The 19595-nt window shown below is 46.4% G+C and overlaps 1 protein-coding gene across 3 annotated transcripts in view; it reads left to right on the top strand.

The window, feature by feature from the left end:
* The window catches only part of fhod1 (formin homology 2 domain containing 1), a 132523-nt gene that overhangs the window by 10766 nt on the left and 102162 nt on the right, over positions 1 to 19595 (top strand). For all 3 annotated transcript variants that reach the window (XM_084337610.1, XM_084337609.1, XM_084337608.1), the window contains exon 3: positions 18850 to 18914. In XM_084337610.1, the coding sequence (XP_084193736.1) occupies positions 18850 to 18914 (65 nt within the window). The remainder of the gene's footprint in view (positions 1 to 18849; positions 18915 to 19595) is intronic.

The following is a 19595-nucleotide window of genomic DNA, read 5'->3' as shown; positions in this document are numbered from 1 at the left end:
TGGTAATGCACCCTTTGGATTGGACTGAATGAAAACGCATGGGAAAAAGAAAATCCGGAATCCACATTTTACTTGTCAGGCATGTAATCTGAGCCGATTGCAGTCTTTGTGGTCCCTCAGAACAGCGTGGAATATGTGTTCGAGCACCCAGCGTTCGATATTTGGAATGGCGATCAGGAATTGGAATAATATTTTTGGAGAACATCTGATGGTACCTCTGACTCTGAGGTAAGGAATCTATTTTACCAGTCTTGGGATAATTAGAGCTTTTTTCACAGATATATCAACGTTTCCCCTATGTATGTATGTGTGTGTGTGTGTGTGTGTGTGTGTGTGTGTGTGTGTGTGTGTGTGCTGATCAGGAAATAAGATGATCGATATTTCAGCCCGCTTCTCTAGCGTGCATAAGTACACATATACTATCGATAATCTAGCGTTTATTTGAAAACGATTAATAAATAGGCCGAAAAATTACAGGCCAGCTGCTCGCTTGGAAAGAGAGGAGAGAAGCAGATGAGCAGGGGGAACACAAAATAGTTTTGGGGAAGTATTGATGAATAACGGCAAATGCAAATCTTGGAAGACGAGGCACACTCCAATTTTGAATGTGAACAGATCATTACAGTTCAAATATTCAACTTTTACCGACTTTGAACGGTAGTTTGATTTTCGATCAAAAAGTGATGCCCCAAGGGTACCTGGGTAGCACAGTGGACTAAGCACTCGCCTACCACCGCAGAGACTCTGGGATCGAATCCAGCTGTCAGTGGTACCTCCGGCTTGGTCAGTCGTCCCTACTAACACAATTGGCAGTGTTTGCGGGTGGGAAGCCGGTGGGGTATGAGTCCTGGTCGTTGTAAACTGCGGTTCCTACTGGTCGGTCAGGGCGCCTGTTCAGCTGGGAGGGGATCTGGGGGAAATAGCGTGAACCTTAGCATGTGTTACATTCCCCCAGTGAGAGTCCTCGCTGTCAGGTGAAAAGAAGCTGCTGGCTGACTCCACATGTATCGGAGGAGGCATGTGGTAGTTCTACACCCTCCCCAGGCCGACAGTGGGACAATGCGCACAACGACCAGGAAGGGAATTGGCATAAGGACTAAATTTGGATGGGTGAAAAATACAGAATGCCCAAAAATAAATAGAATATATATATTTTTTATTTAAGTGATGCCCCTAATCTATCGCTAGTGTTAGATCCTGATCAATCTGGCCAGTATCACGTCTTCGTCTGTTTGGCTCTCCATCCAATTCCTCTGCGTTGTGTCATTTTAATGGTCCTGACGTCTCCTATACTGGCTGATAAAATCCTTATCTCTCCCCGTTAGTGCAATCCACAAACCATAATAATTCTCCACCTCCGTAAGGATTCGACACTTCGACACAGCGTAATACCTTATGAGGAAAAGCGTTGTTTATTGATATAAACAGAAACCTCAGCTCAGATGTTAACAGCATGCATTAAAGCGTTCCGTCTCCAGACGGATTTCAGTCTTTTTTATTTTTTTTTCCGTCAATTTGATTTGGAGTCTGACGGAATTGGCTACCTGGTATAATATGTTTGTAGATGCGTAGGCCATTTTGACCATTCTAACCAATCAAACGTGAGCTTGACGCACACACGCTGCTCACAGTGCCCTCCCCCTCACAGACCTGTCTTGTCACAGACCCGTATCATTTGCACCGAAGATAGCAAGCGTGCAGGTCCTCTTTTAACACCACTGAAGCATTAAACAATGGCCCAGTAAACTATTCACTTTAGTTTACTACACGAGGCGTTCTCTAACGTAACGTAACGTAACGCTGGCTAGCTGATAACTCATAACATAATTGAAATTCGTTTTTGAAGCTGTGGCTAACGTTAGCTAGCTACCGTTCTTCGGGTGGCTAACGGTTAGCTACCTAGCAACTGTAGCTTGCTAATACGGGCTGTCCTGGCTGGCTAACTTTTATTTCGCAATGGAGTGGACTGTGGAGCTAACTAACTGTACAAATCGGTGTGATTGGCTGAGACTGTATTTTGTACGGTTGGCTGCCTGGCTGTTGTGGATTTGGATAGCCAGCTAGCAGCTAACATCAACTCAATGTCAACACTATGTTGACACTCTGAGCGAGTTTGCCGACAGCAATGTAACAAACAATATGGTCCGTGCGGAACCATTATCTCCAACACATAGTTATTAGCTAACGTCAGCATAATAACGATAATGGAAGGAGTAAGCCCGCCACTAAAAAGAAAACACACGCAGTGTTCTCAGACGAAAAGGATGAGCGGCACCACCCAACAAAAGAAAGTTACGAGAGGATGGAAGTTTGAAGATAGCAGTGTTTCAAGAGACTGGCTAGGCTACAGTATGATGCGGGGGCTGTAGACGGTGGTGAGTTGTTAACTTGTTCCGTGTTCCGCAACTATGTCAAAAAGAAAAACAGAAAAAACACATTTGTCATTGTCGTGTTACTTCACAGTACAAATATGTGAGTCCTCTGCTGTGGTTGTGAGTATCCTTTATTAGCTTAACTCCGTAGCAACATCACCGGTGTATCTGTAGACGGTCTCCTCCCCACTGTATATTCTCTCCCCACCGTATGTATATTTTTTCTCCCACCCACCCTAATGTACATAATCTCTGTTAGGATCTATGGGTAACAGTACTGTATATTTGCATATCGTATATGTCACAAATGTAACATTACTATATACCTGTCCTGTAGTATGTCATGTATGTCCCTATGCCATAAATGTTGTGTATGTCATAAATGTCACTATGAATTGAAAATGGGGGACCTTGATGTAAACAAGATAAACGTCTTTCTCTGGTCTGCATCCCCTTAACAATTGTGTGTATTGAGCCGTACTGTATTGTACCCATTCTGCAATCTGTTAAATATTGATTGATTGTTATAACATATTGCAGAATCGGTACAATACAGTACATCTCAATACACACAATTAAGGGGTTGCAGTTGCAGACCAGAGAAAGACTTTCCTCTTGTTTACATCAGGGTCCCCCATTTTCAATTCATCATAACATATATGACATACTTGACATACAGATAGATAATACTGCTACATCTATACATTTATGACATACCAGATTTACAAATACAGTATTGTTTGTGATACAATAAGAGTCTAAAAAAGAGAGTATATACATTTGACGAAGAAACTGTACATTGGAGGAGGTTGGGTGGAGGGGGGGGGGGGACTACATTGGAGGTGGTTGGGGGGGGGGAGGGTTGGGTAGGCGGGGTGAGGGGGGTAACTGTACATTGGATTATCGACGAAACCGAAACAAGTAGGCTCCCTTAAAACGCCAACGCTATTAAGAAGAAATACAGTGGAGGTTAAAATAAGAATATGACTTGGCCTGAAAAAAAGTTCAGTCAGGAGATTTTTTTTTGCTTTAATCCCTGTAACAGATTGTATTGTCCTTGAAAAGCCTATTCTAATGATCTTTCGGTGTGTTCAGTCTATTGTCCCTCTGCTATTCAGTCCAAAAGTGGTCAGGCCTGGTCGTCAGCCAAGACCATCCTCGTGGTAGCCGAAGCTAGTGATGATGTGGCATTTTTCCTCCCCCCCCCCCCCCCTCTCTGTGATGAGAGGAGAGAGTATATTGGTCTCTTCCCTCCTGTGGGATTCGTTTCTTTGGTCTGCCTTACACCCGGAAACACCGTTCGACTTATAGATCTTCGTCGTAGCAACAGCTCATGACAACTGCTAATAACCTTTCACACATTTCAAAACGTTTCTATCTGTCAAAACCTCCATCGCGCTGCCTCTGTGTCCACGTTATCGTGTTGTGTCTTCGATCGGAATTCAAAACAAACACCCTCCTCACGCGGCCTGTGCCTGTGAAACCGCTTCTTCTCCACCGTCAATATCATCCCGTGATGATAATGATATTACCCTCTTAAAGCGTCTCTTTATATCTATTCTATAAACCAAATATACATTGAAAAAACCACCATTTTCTCTCACTAGCGTAGAGCGGTAGCGTACAGTGGTAGCTTAGAGTGGTAGTGTAGAGTGGTAAAGTGGTAGCATAGAGTGGTAGCGTAGAGTGGTAGCCTAGAGTGGTAGCGTAGAGTGGCAGCGTAGCGTGGTAGCATAGAGTGGTAGCATAGAGTGGTATAATGGTAGCGTAGAGTGGTAGCGTAGGCGAGCTGCTAGGGCTGGACCTCTGGACTTGAATTGTGCTGCACTGTATCCATGTCCCCCACCACTGCACTTTACTTTACTGTCTTATTGTTGTCTCACTGTTCTGTCCTGTTTTGCACTTATTTATTAATCATTATTATTATTATGTTGTTCCTATTTGTGAAAAAATCAATCATGCTCTGAAATGTCAAATCACGTTCCATTTGTACCTGTACAATATGGTGAATAAAGAAATCTGAATCTGGTAGCGTAGAGTGGTAGTGTAGAGTGGTAGAGTGGTAGTGTAGAGTGGTAGCGCTCTTAACGGCTGAAGAACTAAATCCTTCCCCCTTATCCTTTGTCTAACTCAAGGAGGTGCTTTTGACTTGGTTCAACAATAGAGCAGCTGTACTCAGCGGCCAGGCATTAGTCTCTTACACATTACATTACCTCTGACAGATCTCATATGCTTCGACATACGTCTGCACAGCTGTTGATGACTGGCTTCTATAATTGGAAAAAGGAGGAAATGTCATTCCATTTCCCGCTTTTGTTCCACGTCGAGTGACGTGAAGCGCAAACAATTTGTTGTCCTCAATGCATAGAAATCAATCAGAGATCGTTCGGCTCTGTATTTTGCAGTCGCCTATCATTTATTTGGCATTCTTCTGGTAATCGGAAGGTTCTCTGTGTGAGGGAAATTGAACCCTGATCAATGAGTGTAGAGACAAACGTGAACTCTGTTGATCAGGTTTATTAGCTTACATGGAACCCAGGAGAATTGGCGCGGAGAGACCCGGGGAAACGGGCTCCCAGATGGGCTTTATACAGTAGGTCATAGAGATGGGTGTGTCCAGGTGAGGGAGACAATTGGATTGGATAGGGGGGGGGGTGTCAGGTGAGAGGGACGAGGTAAGGAAGGGGGGTGGTCAGTTTAGGAGAAGGGGAGGGGGGTGGTGGTTTCAGTTGAGAGGTGAAAGGTGAGGTAAGGAAGGGGGGTGGTCAGATTAGGAGAAGGGGAGGGGGGTGGTGGTTTCAGTTGAGAGGTGAAAGGTGAGGTAAGGAAGGGGGGTGGTCAGTTTAGGAGAAGGGGAGGGGGGTGGTGGTTTCAGTTGAGAGGTGAATGGGTGGGGGAGGGGGTTTACTATTCTGCCACATCTGTTTGATTCCCACTCCTCCCGTGCAGCGTGTCAAAGTGTCCTTGAGCGAGACACTTAACCCCTAACTGGTCCCGATGAGCAGGTTGGCACCTTGCATGGTTGCCTCCGCCATCAGTGTGTGAGTGAATGGGTGAATGTCAGGAACAAGAATAGGGTAAAGCGCTTTGGATTTATGATTTATAGGAGCTAGGCCTGATTGTCCATAGCACAGACTAGGGCTGGGCGATATAACGCTAACGATAAATATTGCGATATATTTTAATAATCGATATCGAATATCGAAATTAAAAAAAAAACGAAAAATCGTTTTTTTTAATTTTTTTTATAAAATTTTAATTTTTTTTTACCTGCAACAGGGCAGTTTTAAAACCAGAGACAGTGGACAGACTTGTCTTTCTTGCCTGCAACTTAAAGTAATGGCTTTGCTTGTCCAAATGGCAATACTGACCAAATTCAGATTTCTTTTTCTCTTGTCCATTTATTTTGTTTGCTTTCTAATTTAAAATACATTTTGAAACCGTCTGTACACAGTAGGCTATGTGTGCTAGCAGAACTAGACTCCAGTCACGAGTCACAGTGCACATGGTGGTTTGTCCACCAAAAAAGCGCCAAAAGATCGAAAATAAACGAGCAGAGCCAGAACTGTTCAACTCCTCTGGAGCCACAGCCAGCAGAGAAGCCGGTTTACTTTAGCTTTAAACCAGCTGCAGCCTGAGAACTGGAGTGTGAGGGGATGTAACACTAAAGATGGCGGCAATGACAAAGAATTGCTGCAAAATAAACATACATCTGTTGTTAAAAAAAAAAAAAAAATGTCTTTTTTTTTTTTTTTTTTTTTTTTTTTTTTGTATACTTATAACAATTCGATAATTATCGATATCGAGAAATAAAATAAAATTATCATATCGTTATCGCGATATGATTTTTTTCCATATCGCCCAGCCCTAGCACAGACGTGCTGGGTCATTTGAAATATGTCGGAGGCACTCTATTGTGTAAAAGGTTAGGGTAGGTTAGGCAAGGGACCTGTGGGTTGACGTCTAGAGAGAGACTCACCTTGAGAGGGAAGCTGAAGTCTTTCTTACTGTAAAATGCCAGCACCATGATTTACTGTGCCATTACACCTGCTTCATGTAACTACATCTAGCCCTGTTCCCCTCCACCATTTACCTTGTGTGCATCAACGTAGCCAGGCGCTTCACCCGCCATACCCCCGTGAAGTCACACGCTCATAAGATCTCTCTCAACCAGAGGAGAAGTCAGAGAATTATTACACTCACTGACAGTATCACACCAGCACTATTCTCTCTCTCTCTCTCTCTCTCTCTCTCTCTCTCTCTCTCTCTCTCTCTCTCTCTCTCTCTCTCTCTCTCTCTCTCGCATCCACACACATTGACTTGGACATAGCTGTCTCATAAAAGTTGCTATGTCTCATAAAACTATCGTCGCTTTCACCCCTGAGCTCTTTGGTTCGCTTTAATCCAACCTTGGTTAGTTTCCTCGGTTAGCCCGGTTGGTTTTGGGTTGGTGTGAAAGCTCATTCGAACTCTGAGTCTGGTGCAGACCAAACAAGCTAACTCTGAGGTGTGAAGGCAGGAAAAGAGCAGAGAAATCACGCATTTCATGAAGCTGATTGGGCAGCCATATATTTCCAAATGGGATTTTTCATCATCATAACATTATTATTTTCGCAGTTGGTAAATAAAAAAAAAATTTGCCAAATAATGTTGTGATATTAAACAAATACCTTGCATGCATGATTCATGTGACAGTAGCCTAGAAACTGGTGCATAATTAATTACTGACCGTGAATTGGAAGACAATTTCAAACATTTGTGGAAGCCAAGGTGGAGATCACATAATAAATGTTGTCCACACCGTATGCAGCGTTGTGATGCAGCTGGAATCGGGAGATCAAGATTATGTGTAACAATATAACCGTTTACCATGAATGAGGACAAAACTACCAAAATGAAAGAAATAGTCCTGCCAAGTTTGAAGCCCCATTTTCACAGCATAATGTTGGCAAGTATGGGGTTATGTCCAATAAAAAGCTGACCTGCATGATCACATGGTTTAGAAAGTTTGGTGCGCTTGACAAAGCGTACTGTGTGAAAGCTAACTGAACCAACTGAAAAATGCAACAATGTTGCAAATGCATGCCATGCACCCCTATAGACCACCCGGGCCGCAACACTTCCGGTATTCTGATGTCACGGGAGAGAGAGCGGGGGAGAAAATGTATGAATGTGGATGAGAGCCTTGACATACACGGAGAGACTAATCCCAAATCGACCACATGCGCAGATTGATAAACCTAGATCTCTGGACAATCCAGAGAGACTCCGTGGGCAATCTGCGCAATGCGTAGTTCGGGGGTAGGTGCGGAAAGGTGACTATCGCTCAGCCGAGAAAGTGCAGATCGACTTGGGACTGGTCTCTCCATATTCAGGGGACTCTGGCGTATTATACAAGTCTATTGGATCATGTCTCCAGCACCCCCACAGCCGTAGCTACAACCACTTAATGTCAAGGCTCTCATCCACATTCATAAATGTTCTCCCCCCGCTCTCTCTCCCATGAGCTCAATGTAACGTGGAAGTGCAGTGATCTATAAGTGTGAACGTGACTTAAAACACACCCACACTATAACCATACTCATTGTTATCAACTCCTTCATTTGCTTAGCTGAGCTACAAGAAAGTCAAACGGAGATCCAGTATAACTTCGTTGTGGGTATTTATTCTTCAATACCGATACATAATTACAGCGACCGGCCAGGGTAATGATGTCCTTAACGTCAGCTGGGATACTTTGGTACAAAACTTAAATGTAGGAAATTAGCTCTCCCTCTCTCTTCTGCTACTCCAAAACAAACTAAAAACTCTCCAGCATTCTCACGTGAGACCCCAAAAGTCAACCCCCTGAATAGCTCTCTTAAAAGCAACACTCACATTTACATGTATTGCTACAACACGCACGCACGCACGCACACACACACACACACACACGTGCGCACTAACTTAACACTTGATTTTTCCACCTTTTACTGGACAAGCGCCAGTAGATGGCAAAATGCATAATGATGACGTCATGCGGCCTGTTTGAAACCACAGGATGTACCTTAACATGTGGAGCGGAAGCATGACAAATACCATTATCAAAACAAAAGAATGCTTTGTCTGCTCCAGGAAGCTCTGAGCACTCTTACAAGGGGAATTCATCAGGAATGAGGAAAACCTAAGGCCTAAGCTAAGGCTCAACCTGGCTCAGACCCTATCTACCTTTTAATTAGTTAAATTACTACCGTACTGGATATGTTTGAAGCAGTGAGTATTAATACATAATTCTAAATCTATTATACGGATAGAAGGTCCTGTACTTATGGACCTTCACAGACACGCTGTGGGGAATCCCATGGACTACACTTCTCTGCACTGCCTTGTATGAGGATATCCTGCAGGCAGCATGTATTGTGATGATGGGACAGTAAGGACAACACTGCAGTTGGGTTATAGAAGGTTCACGGTGTCCACCTGAGAGCTGGGTCTGGTATCCATGTCACTGAATCATTCACAAGGGTTACTTGGTAACGGGGAAGACACTGCTAAATACAGCCGCATGTGCGCCGTGCACACGCACCCACACAGTCATGCCTGCACAGTGCACACACACACACACACACACGCATGAACTCCCTCACACACACACACACACACACACACACGCATGAACTCCCTCACACACACACACACACACACACACACACACACACACACACACACACACACACACACACACACACACACACACACACACACACACTCTCCAACGTTGCACACACACACAAATTCTGTTTCCCACTGAATAGATGCCAGTCTAATTCGCTATAATTCCATATATAGACAGCTATGCCTCTCAATTACAATTTCTGAATGAGTACTAAGTTAAGCTTCCTATCTATATAGCCATTTATCTAAAATTAGATCACCTCATTTGCCAATTTCACGCTCAGTTATGTATGGGACGAGCTGACCCTGAACCAGTTCCTCACATCAATATTCAAATGGCCCAGACTGTAGGATTCCACCGAAACAGACGTCTATTGTGTAATTGCCATGACCACTGACCACAAAACTATGGCCCCTATTCAGCGACTTGTCAAACACTGAAAATATTTACAGTAATGTAATGCCGTCCGAATGCGATTTTGAGCTGCGATTTGAAGCAAGTGGCCCCCAGGCTGTGCCGCCGGTGGTACTGTCTGTATGTACTACAGTACTGTATGTGCCGTGGCCCCCATGTGACAGAGTACAGCCCTGTTCTGGTACAGAGATATTCCTCCCTCCTAGAAGGCCCGAGGGAGGCGGCGGTGAACGCCATTCACATCAAGTCGCTGGCTGGCTGGTTGGCAGGCTGGAGGAGATATATTACATACTCACCTTTGAAAATGTTACTGCCCTACATTATGTTGAATTGATACTAGGGATAACATGACACAGATAGATACAGAGGACTAACAGTATTGTCCTTTTGGGGCGTCAGAAAACACAATTTGATCAGAATCTGCCAGAAGGTAGAATTGCCATTTTTTGCGACCATGGGGTTAGCGGTATAATAACACTTACAGTGCCTTGTTTAAATAACATATATATTTATCTTAATTTCTCCTTTTAATTGACTTGGTTGTGTCCCTTCTTCTGTTCTCAGGGTGTGTTGCAACTCTTCCACAGATATCTATACTCACGATATCTATATTCCTCTATACATGATATCTATACTCCTCATGATATCTATACTCCTCTATACATGATATATATACTCCTCTATATACATGATATGGGTGGGGGGGGGGGGGGGGGGGGGGGCTATTTGTATTGGCAAAAAAAACAAAACACACAGAGCCCTAAGTGACGCATCCTAGATTCACCCTTTGCTTTGCACCAAATCCCTGAACCATCTATATGTTTTTGTTGTGTTTGTTACCAGATAAAAGAAAATTACACATAGATAGACCCATACTTTGTAATTGTAATGAAAATCTCCATTCTGAATGTACTCCTTTTTCAACTGGGTTGACGGAGCCAACCTGAACCTACCAGTAAGACCAGCTGGTGAAAGAACATAAACAGCCCAGCTTGGCTTCCTCACCCCAGTGCCCCCCCCCCACCCCCCGAACATTTTGTCATTTTGTGAAAAAATTTAGCTTAAAATGTGACCAGGAAAGAACAACACTTGTGGCTGTTCAGTAATCTGTAGTGTTTGCTTTGGAACCTGTTAAAAATGTGACCTGCTCCCCCTGGCATTAACCCCTGCTGTTTCTGAAAGCCTGCTCGCTGCTGCTGCTGCTGCTGTTATTATCGCAATCACAACATAGTGTGTGTGTGTGTATTTAATGTTGTTTTAGGCAGTATGTGCGGTCACAGCTGAAACTCTGGAGAAGGAATGGGGTTGGGGGGGTGTGGTGGCACATACGTCATCTGAAACCTGGAAAATGTGTGTGTGTATTTGTGTCGTCTTGCCTGTATGTATGTGTAAAGGTTATGATGATGTTGTTGCTCAGAAAACCTATGATCAGTCTAAAGTGTTTGTACTAGAGCAGTGGTTCTCAACTGGTCTAGCCTCGGGACCCAACATTTTCCTTAGTCATTAAGTCGCGACCCAAAATTTTTAACCACTATGATTTATGTAAAAAATAAAATTTGCAGTAATACGCAATCTTTCAAAACATGAAATAAACACAAAAAAGTGCAACTATTGCTAAAAACCCAATGAAATAAAAGAATAATAAATAATATATGCTTCTTAGCAGATTTCTTAGCTTAACATAACAGACCTAAGTTTGGGGGAACTAATGGGATAACTGGGGTTGCAACAAAAGTGCAACTAGGGCTAAAAACCCAATGAAATTAAATAATAATAATAAATAATTATGCTTCTTAGCAGACTTCTTAGCTTAACATAACAGAGTCAGACCTAAGTTTGGGGGAACTAATGGGATAACTGGGATTGCAAGAAAAGTGCAACTAGGGCTAAAAACCCAATGAAATAAAATAATAATAAATAATATGCTTCTTAGCAGATTTCTTAGCTTAACATAACAGACCTACGTTTGGGGGAACTAATGGGATAACTGGGGTTGCAACAAAAGTGCAACTAAGGGCTAAAAACACAATGAAATAAAATAATAATAATAATAAATAATATATCCTTCTTAGCAGACTTCTTAGCTTAACATCCCAGGGAACTAATGGGATAACTGGGGATGTTGTTTGCTCCTGACAAGAGTCTCAAAGTCTGGGGTGATGGTAGACAAAGCAACTCTGAGGTCATGCTCAATGTCCAATCTGTTCCTCCGCTTTGTCTTCAGCTGGACCAGAGCTGAGAAGCCACTTTCATAAAGTTAGGTAGTAAAAAAAAAAAATGAAAAAAAAAGTAATATTTTTTATTTAATTTTTTTTACACACATCCACTCAAAATGTCCCCGCGACCCACTTTTGGGTCGCGACCCACCAGTTGAGAAACACTGTACTAGAGTACACACACGCATGCACGAGCACTAGGGATGGGTACCGAATTCGGTACTTTTGAGGTACCGAACCGAAACACGTCGGTACTACCGAGTATCGAATCAAGTGAGAAACAGAAAAAAATATATAAAAAAAAAAAAAAAAAAAAAAAAAATATTCATTTTTCTTTTAACTTTTTTTTTTTTTTTTTACTTTTTTCTTTTCATGTCAACGTTCACACGCACAATATATGCTTACCTAGGATTTGACTTGATTCAACAACAAAGCAGTCGGAGCAATGACAAGCCGAAAACTGTCGAAATTGTAGTTATTTGAAGTTTGGATATTTTTTTTTACGACTGAGGTAGGTAAATAAAATTTCTTGAGACTAAAGTACCGAAAAAAGGTACCGTTGGGTACCGGTATCGATTCACAGGTACCGGTACCGGTTCAAATGTGAAAGGTACCCATCCCTAACGGCACACACTCTCACTTTCTCCCCCCCCCACCAGACAGAACATACTTTCCATAGCCCAGCGTTCTGTGTCAGCTCCATTACTTTCCATAGTATAATCCACGCTGGCCGTCTCCACAGGCCGGTACAGTATGTGTTTATTGGGATGGCAGCAACCGTGTGTCTGTGGAGCCATCTGTGTTAGCAGTTACTCAAACTCTCTGCCGAGGAATCCATCCTGTCCTCTCCTCCTGCCTCCCTCCATAGTGGAATACTCACTTATAGGACCGCAAGGAATATCGTAAGGTTATCCTATAACCCTAGTTATATGAGTATAGCGAGCGCTCTGCTCTATTGGGAACTATCCCTTTATCCATTCTAATAATGAAGAACTTTCTCCACATGCACACACCTATTTACCTCCGCCTGGCCACACCCACATCCGCTCCTATATAAGCGGGGTCGTGGTCACACAATCAGCTCCTTCCCAAGTCTTTCACCATCGAAGGCGAAGACCATGGGGTCCTCAGTGAGTCAGAGCAGAGGCTGCAGAGCGCTCGCTATACTCATATAACTAGGGTTATAGGATAACCTTACGTTATGGATCGTATAGCTTTACGCTCTGCTCTATTGGAACACAGGAGCTGAGCAGAGCGAAAAGCTCGACAGATGTACCCGCTGAGGCCCCCTACAACCATCAGAACCGGGGAGGACCCGAGCCCCCCGGTCCTCCCTAGTGGAGGACGGGAGGGAGATCGGATCCGACTGTGCAAAGAGGGTTTAGCACCTCAAACGCACAGGGTGAGCAGACCGTGGGACTTACCTTCGTTCAGAAGGACCCGCGACCACTCAGGCGCACATCCCACATGCCACCAGGGAACGGATGGGAAGCAAAACACCCCAGTCACAGCCCCCAACATCACGGGGTCGAAGGTCAAGAACCCAACCCCGTGGCAAGGCTGCAGCAGCGGAGCGAGGAGGAGGTCCCAGCCCTAGGACAACCTGAGGGCTAGGACCCCCTGAAAAAAGGGGCCTGGTGAGGCCAACGAGGCCGCAGCATCGGGACCCCACCAGACGGTCACTGGTGACATCACCCCCCACATCGCCAGCGTATCGGACAGAGCCCAAATCAAGAGCAGGCCCTTCCCCCCTTGGCACGCCGCTCTGAAGCACTCTTCAAGAGGCTACCCCCCCACAACACTGCGGGGCCAGTCGGCGTGCTGGGGAGACAACCCCCAAGGAGGTTGATTCCTCAATCCAGGCAACAGGCCCCAAGAGCAGAACTCGACCTGTGCCTGGAACACTGCGGACTAGACAGGCGCCTAAAGGGTCTACTGCGAGAACAGTATCCCGGCGGAAGGGGTGTTCGGTATGCTGTGCACCATGTCATAACCTCCACAAACCCGACCCCCCAATCCAGCGGGGTCGAGGTTCAAAGAAGAGGCTGACACAATTGGCAGACGTCATGAAAGATGCGGGGGCATACCCTCGGGCAGACGGGGTCAAGCCTGGCCTCAACCCGAGAGTCGACTCTGCTACCAACACACCGGAGAACCAACCACCCCCCTATGTTTAGTTTAACAGGAGGCGGTTGTTCCCTTAACCCACCAAGAAAACTCAAACATAACTGCGCGTATATACGGGCTATACAAGCAGTACAAGTGTTTCAGTTTTCAAAGGGTTAACCCAGGCCAACAGGTCGACGAGAACGAGTTCGGACCTGGGCCTGGCGGACCGGGACCTACACAGGGATGCCTAGAGGGGTTGACAGCAACCTCCTCGACAGCCCCCTCCAATCCCCGACCAGCAGGGGGAGGGAGGGGTGAAACAAATGGAGAAGGACCAGGCCCCCTAACACAGCGCAAGGTACAACACAGTATGGACCAAGCATGTCACTGTTAAGGGCAACTCGTAGTGGCATACACATGACACACACATCCACGACATCAATCCCTGCGACGCCCGGGCCGACCCGGCATTTTCCCCCTGGAAAAGCACAAAGTCCTTCGGGGTACCAGAACAGCAGATCTGCGCCCCGGTGGACAACGGGTTAACTGACCTGGTCCGCCGTGACCAGAACCAGTCCCGCGTCCTAGTCACGCCGCCATCCCCAGTCCTAAGAGGGGGGTAGGTACGCGTGTCGATCCAAAACATAACAGAGGGCGCCACCAAGACGGTCAGTACGCGAATGCACTGCTCCTGGTTGCCCACCTCATGGGCGTGAGACCCCTCCGCCAATGTATTGATCTACTCCGTCATCTCCCCCCGGAGATGTACGTGAGCCGCCGAGTCTAACCTAGTGCACTGGCGCTCGGTAGAGACAAAATCTCCTTCCCAGCCGTCCGCATAAAAAAACGCTGTTTCTATGAATTGGGCAACCAAGGCGCGCCAGCCCATAACGTGGTTCCACATTGAAAACACCCAGGGCCAGCGCTATATGCATGTCGAGAACCCGAAACACATCAATGGTGAATTCTAATAAGAAACACCAGACAACGTTCCCTCCATGCTGTCTGGGACGAGCAGCAGGAAGGCGGTCAATAAGACACAGACACGGGTCTCATATGACGCGTCTGAGGGTAAACCCTGTCAATTCTGCTCTTTACACAAGAGGGGAAGACAGAAAATCCGCCAGAGAGACCTCTATGTGAGTAACAATTGAAAAAGATATATGTAATAATTGGGCCAAGTGACCAAAGGCCCAATACACACTTTAATAGAGAGCAGAGCAGAAAACAAACAGTTTTCAAATGCATCGCATCATCCAACTTTGACAATGACAGCGGTCCGCAGCACAGAGCCTGAAAAACTCACGGATGTCTCATGGCCAATAGAAAACGCGCCTAGTGACGTATTCCATGGCCGGGGAAATCCCATGACCCACCCATCCTAATATGGAGTGGAACCAGGGAACCCCCCCCCCCCCCTTTCCCCTCCCTGTGACGCTCTGACCCCACAGCCCGACAGGGAGACTGACGGACAGGAGGCCCAACCCCCTGGCCAATCAGTAAAGGGGGGAGGGGTTTATCAGCTCACCCCATATGACCCCTCACCCCTGATACGATGCAACAACAAAGCAGCGCCATGACACCAGTTGTTAGCGCGCTACATGAAAGCGCATATACATGTTAGGGTAATAGCTTTACATTCTGCACGCCAGCCACAGACGATAAACTCGTTTGTGTAAAAAACTGGCTTTTATACAAGGCTTAGGCTCATGTGCGAAAACTTGCCACCTGCATTTTTATACCTTTACCCTAAAGTAAAGAAAAAACAACAGATTTAAAGTAGGGATGCACCGAATATTAGGCCACCGAAAATTATCGGCCGAAAATGGTTCAAAAGGGCACTTTCGGCTTTCGGCCGAAAGGGTTTTAGCACCGAAAATATATCACAGAATGTCAAAGAACAGGGTTACGTTCGTAACCTAACGTGTTGTTGTGATGACATAATCAAAACGCGGCTTCAGTCATTACATGCGCAACGTGAGCTCTTCAGTCCTGCGTTCTGCACTTGACAAAATGCACTTGACTGTAATGCACATTTTGTTGTATGCAAAGAGAAAATGTTTAAATTGTACAATCTTTCAGCAGTCAGTCTGGAATTAATGTATGCATTCAAAAGTGCTGAATAAATGTTTTATGGACCCATAATAGTGATTATTAATATTATTTAAGTAAAGTTTTGCCATAATCATGTCTTTTGCCATAATCAGGTAGCTGAACAAAAAAAAATACATTATATATATATATTTATATTAATAATTTTCGGCCTTTCGGCATTCGTTTTTTTTTAAGTCAGGTTTTTTTTTTTTCTATTTTCGGTATCGGTTTTGGCCAAGAATTTCCCATTCGGTGAATCCCTAATTTAAAGAGAGGGTCCAAAGGACCTTGCTACAATAGCTATATAGGTAAAACACTTCTGCAGGCTAACACTCAACCCAGTTGTGGACTCAATGCCACGTTTACTTAAACGTAGAACATGAACACACACAACCCCCTTCATACAATAAAAAAGGCAAAAGTTCACTCTTACTACTGCAAGAAGAACACCGGCTTTTATGACGAGAGAAGACATAAGTCCTCGACCAAGTGCTAGCTACAGGCCTTGCTAAGCTCATACATAATAGCGACCAAAAAACTATTTTCAGAGAAAACTGAAACTGCCACGTGCAGAACGCCGTTTGCCCCCACAGGAAGCCGGCCCGGAGGGATGGTGCTGAGGAGCCTCCTGGTCACGTCGATCCCTACCGTTCCCTCCGGGCGCAGGACGACTGGCTGCAGCGGTAGCGGCACTTCCTCCACTCCTGGCCTTCTTCGTGGAAGGCCCAGCAGCGGCGGTGGTGACGGTGGCAACGGCCGCAGGCCTCTGCCGGCGTTGCCTTCTCCTCACGTCACCGGTGGCATCGGGTCGGGGAAAATGGGGTTGGAGTACGGAGCGCTCCTCCTCCATCTCCCTGCAGGCTGCCGTCATCTGCTGCATGGCTGACCCGAAAAGTCCCGAATCCTCCTCTGGTCCGGCACCCGCGCCTGCTCCAGCCAAAGGTGGCGCTGGATGAGAGTGGCCAGGGCTGGCTCCTTCCCGGCAGCTATCGCCTGCAGCTGGGTCAGATGCAGGATGGCTCCAGCCGCCTGGGCGTGGAGGTACCGTTGATGGTCATCTAGTACCGCCCCGCCCGCCATCAGCCCCGGCATGTAGCGCGCCAGCTGCGCAATGTTGGAGGTTGCAGCCAGGCTCTGTGTCGAGGCGATGTACACCTGGTCACTCCATGAAGCCAACTGCCTAGCCGACTTCCCCTGGGGAACTGGCTTTCTTAATGGCTCCCACACCATCTCGGGGCAAAGTATGTATGCCATCGGGCTATCAAGTCGAGGCACCCCGTCCTTTAGCCCCTGGACCAAACCCACCACCCGCGTGACCGGCACGTAGGCGGGGGTAAGGCCAACGATTACCTGTCCCCGCGCCACGTAAGCCTCCATTGATGGGAAGAATGGGCAGACAACGCCTGTCTCTCTCACAGGACGACGTTGACAGAGATGACCTATCATGTCATCGGGAACAGGTGCCGGCAGTGGCTGCGGCAACGCCACGCCATTGGTGGCTGCGGCTGCGGCTGCCGCCATGAGCTCAGGGAACAAGGCAAGCAACTCCCCTTGCATACCTTCTTCCACGTCACTCGCATCCCTCGCGTACGGGAGGCTGCACCGGGCGCCATCGTCCGACGCGGCAGATAGCTAGGCATTTTGTCTCCGGGGTGGAGGTTTTAACCCAGTCCCAGAGTACGAGGGTCCCCAGGGAGACGTAGCACTCCCTGCCACTCCCTGAAGGGGAGAGTGACACGTCTCCGCTGGGCCTTCGAACAAGAGAGCCCCCGCCCCCTCCATGTAATCCTCAGTCTCTATCAGATATGGAGAAGAGGCGAGAGAACTCTCGCTCGGCTCCAGCACAACACTACCACCAGGCCGTTCACCCCCGCTGCTTGCCGTCTTACGAGGTGAAGAGTCTGCGATGCAAATCCCCGGCCACCAGAGGAACTGTCTGCCTATCGGCCGACTGTCCTCTGGCGAGGGAACCAGGGCCGGAACTCGGCCACCTCACAGGAGATGGGAGCTCAACGGCCCCTCGGCGAAGCACACTCTCCTCCGGGCGCCGCCCAGGCGCACCTGCCTGCCACGACCGTGGAACCAGAGACGCCCTACGACGCACGAAGGACGCCGCGATAGTGAAGCACTGGTGGAGGGTAGCGTTGTAGTCGTCTAGACCCTCAGACGCTGAAGACACTCTTTGTTTTTTCCGAAAAATAGCGAGAGAGAAAAAACAAAGTGAAAATACAATGTCAACGTAGCTCCTCTCCAACAAACTACTTTGGCACTAAACTTAAAGTGGTGTATACAGACACTTCCGGTGGTGAAAGTAGGGAAGGAGCTGATTGTGTGGCCAACTGGCAGATGTGGGTGTGGCCAGGCGGAGGTAAATAGGTGTGTGCATGTGGAGAAAGTTCTTCATTATTAGAATGGATAAAGGGATAGTTCCCAATAGAGCAGACAGCAGAGCGTAAAGCTATACGATCTATAACCTTTGTTTGCACTTTTTTTTTTTATTACTTGGTTTTCTGTTTATTTATTTACTGGGAATCAGCTTTTCTGTAAATGTGGCAGTTTTGTCTCTCCAGCTGGTCACTTTTCAACCACAGACCCCAGGGGCGAGAACGAGATCAATAAAATCAATAAAGCGACACAAAGGCTATTATTACTGTAGAAGTGATTTGTCGTCATTACTCTGCTTCATTTCGTGAGGACGCTTAGTTTTTCAACTGGCAATGAGAAGCATAACCTGAACAACAAAGTAAATGGGCTATTGACCTGTCTCAAACCCCCGCCCTCTTTTCACGATCCTCCAATCACAACCGTTGCCTCCTTCAGACAAACTGAAGAAAGCAACAGTTGTGGTTGGAAGACCAAGAAAAGAGGGCAGGGTTTTAGACGGGTCAAAAATGTCACTTCTGATTGAGGACCATGTAGTGTAGAGCACTAGGTGAGAGAAACGACACTTAAAGATGCATCATTATGTCTCTCCTCTTCTCATTGACAGAAAAGGAAAGAAGCCCATCCTGATCCTGCGGACCCAGCTCTCTGTGCGCGTCCACTCCATCCTAGGTAATGATTACCTCCTCCCTCTCTCTTTCCCAGACCTCCTTTTCCATCCCTCCATCCTCTCTGCTCCCAGGAGCATTGATGACTCGGGGGAAAGTGGCAGTGGGCAGAGTATTGCCTTTCTCTCTCTCTACCTCTCTGTCACTCTCTCTGTCTTCCTCTCTCTCTGTCTGCTTATCTCACTCTCTCTACCTCTCTCTGTCACTCTCTTTGTCTCTCTCTCACTCTCTCTTTGTCTGTATCTCTCTGTCACTCTCTGTCTCCCTCTCTCTGTCTGCCACTCTCGCCTCTCTCTGTCCTTCTCTCTCTCTGTCACTCTCTTTGTCTCTCTCTCTCTGTCACTCTCTCTCTCTCTCTCCCTCTGTCTGTCTTCCAGTGGTCTATATTAAGAGCTTTAGCTCTCCATTAGTCAGAGAAGCGCTGACAACCATCGTACAGTAATCTCTCTCCCTCGTCTCTGGTCCCCTTCCCACTTTTCTTTTTTCAGGAAAGGAAAAATATCCTAGAGTGAGTCCAAGAGATGCTTAAATGGTTTTTATTCCCCATCGGAGTTCTTCCCTCCGTATGCGCTTTCCTTCTCGAACCAAATAAAGACCATCATGTATGATCCATCAGTGTTTCCAAGCTCTGACATCACCCACGGCAGCAGTTTAACAGATCCCAGTGCACTGTCATTATCTTTTG

Source organism: Notolepis coatsorum, assembly GCF_963971535.1.
Source record: "Notolepis coatsorum genome assembly, chromosome: 20".
NCBI classification, from domain to species: Eukaryota; Metazoa; Chordata; class Actinopteri; order Aulopiformes; family Paralepididae; genus Notolepis; species Notolepis coatsorum.
Note: the sequence above shows the minus strand (reverse complement) of the source record. Positions and strands in the feature narration are given on the sequence as shown.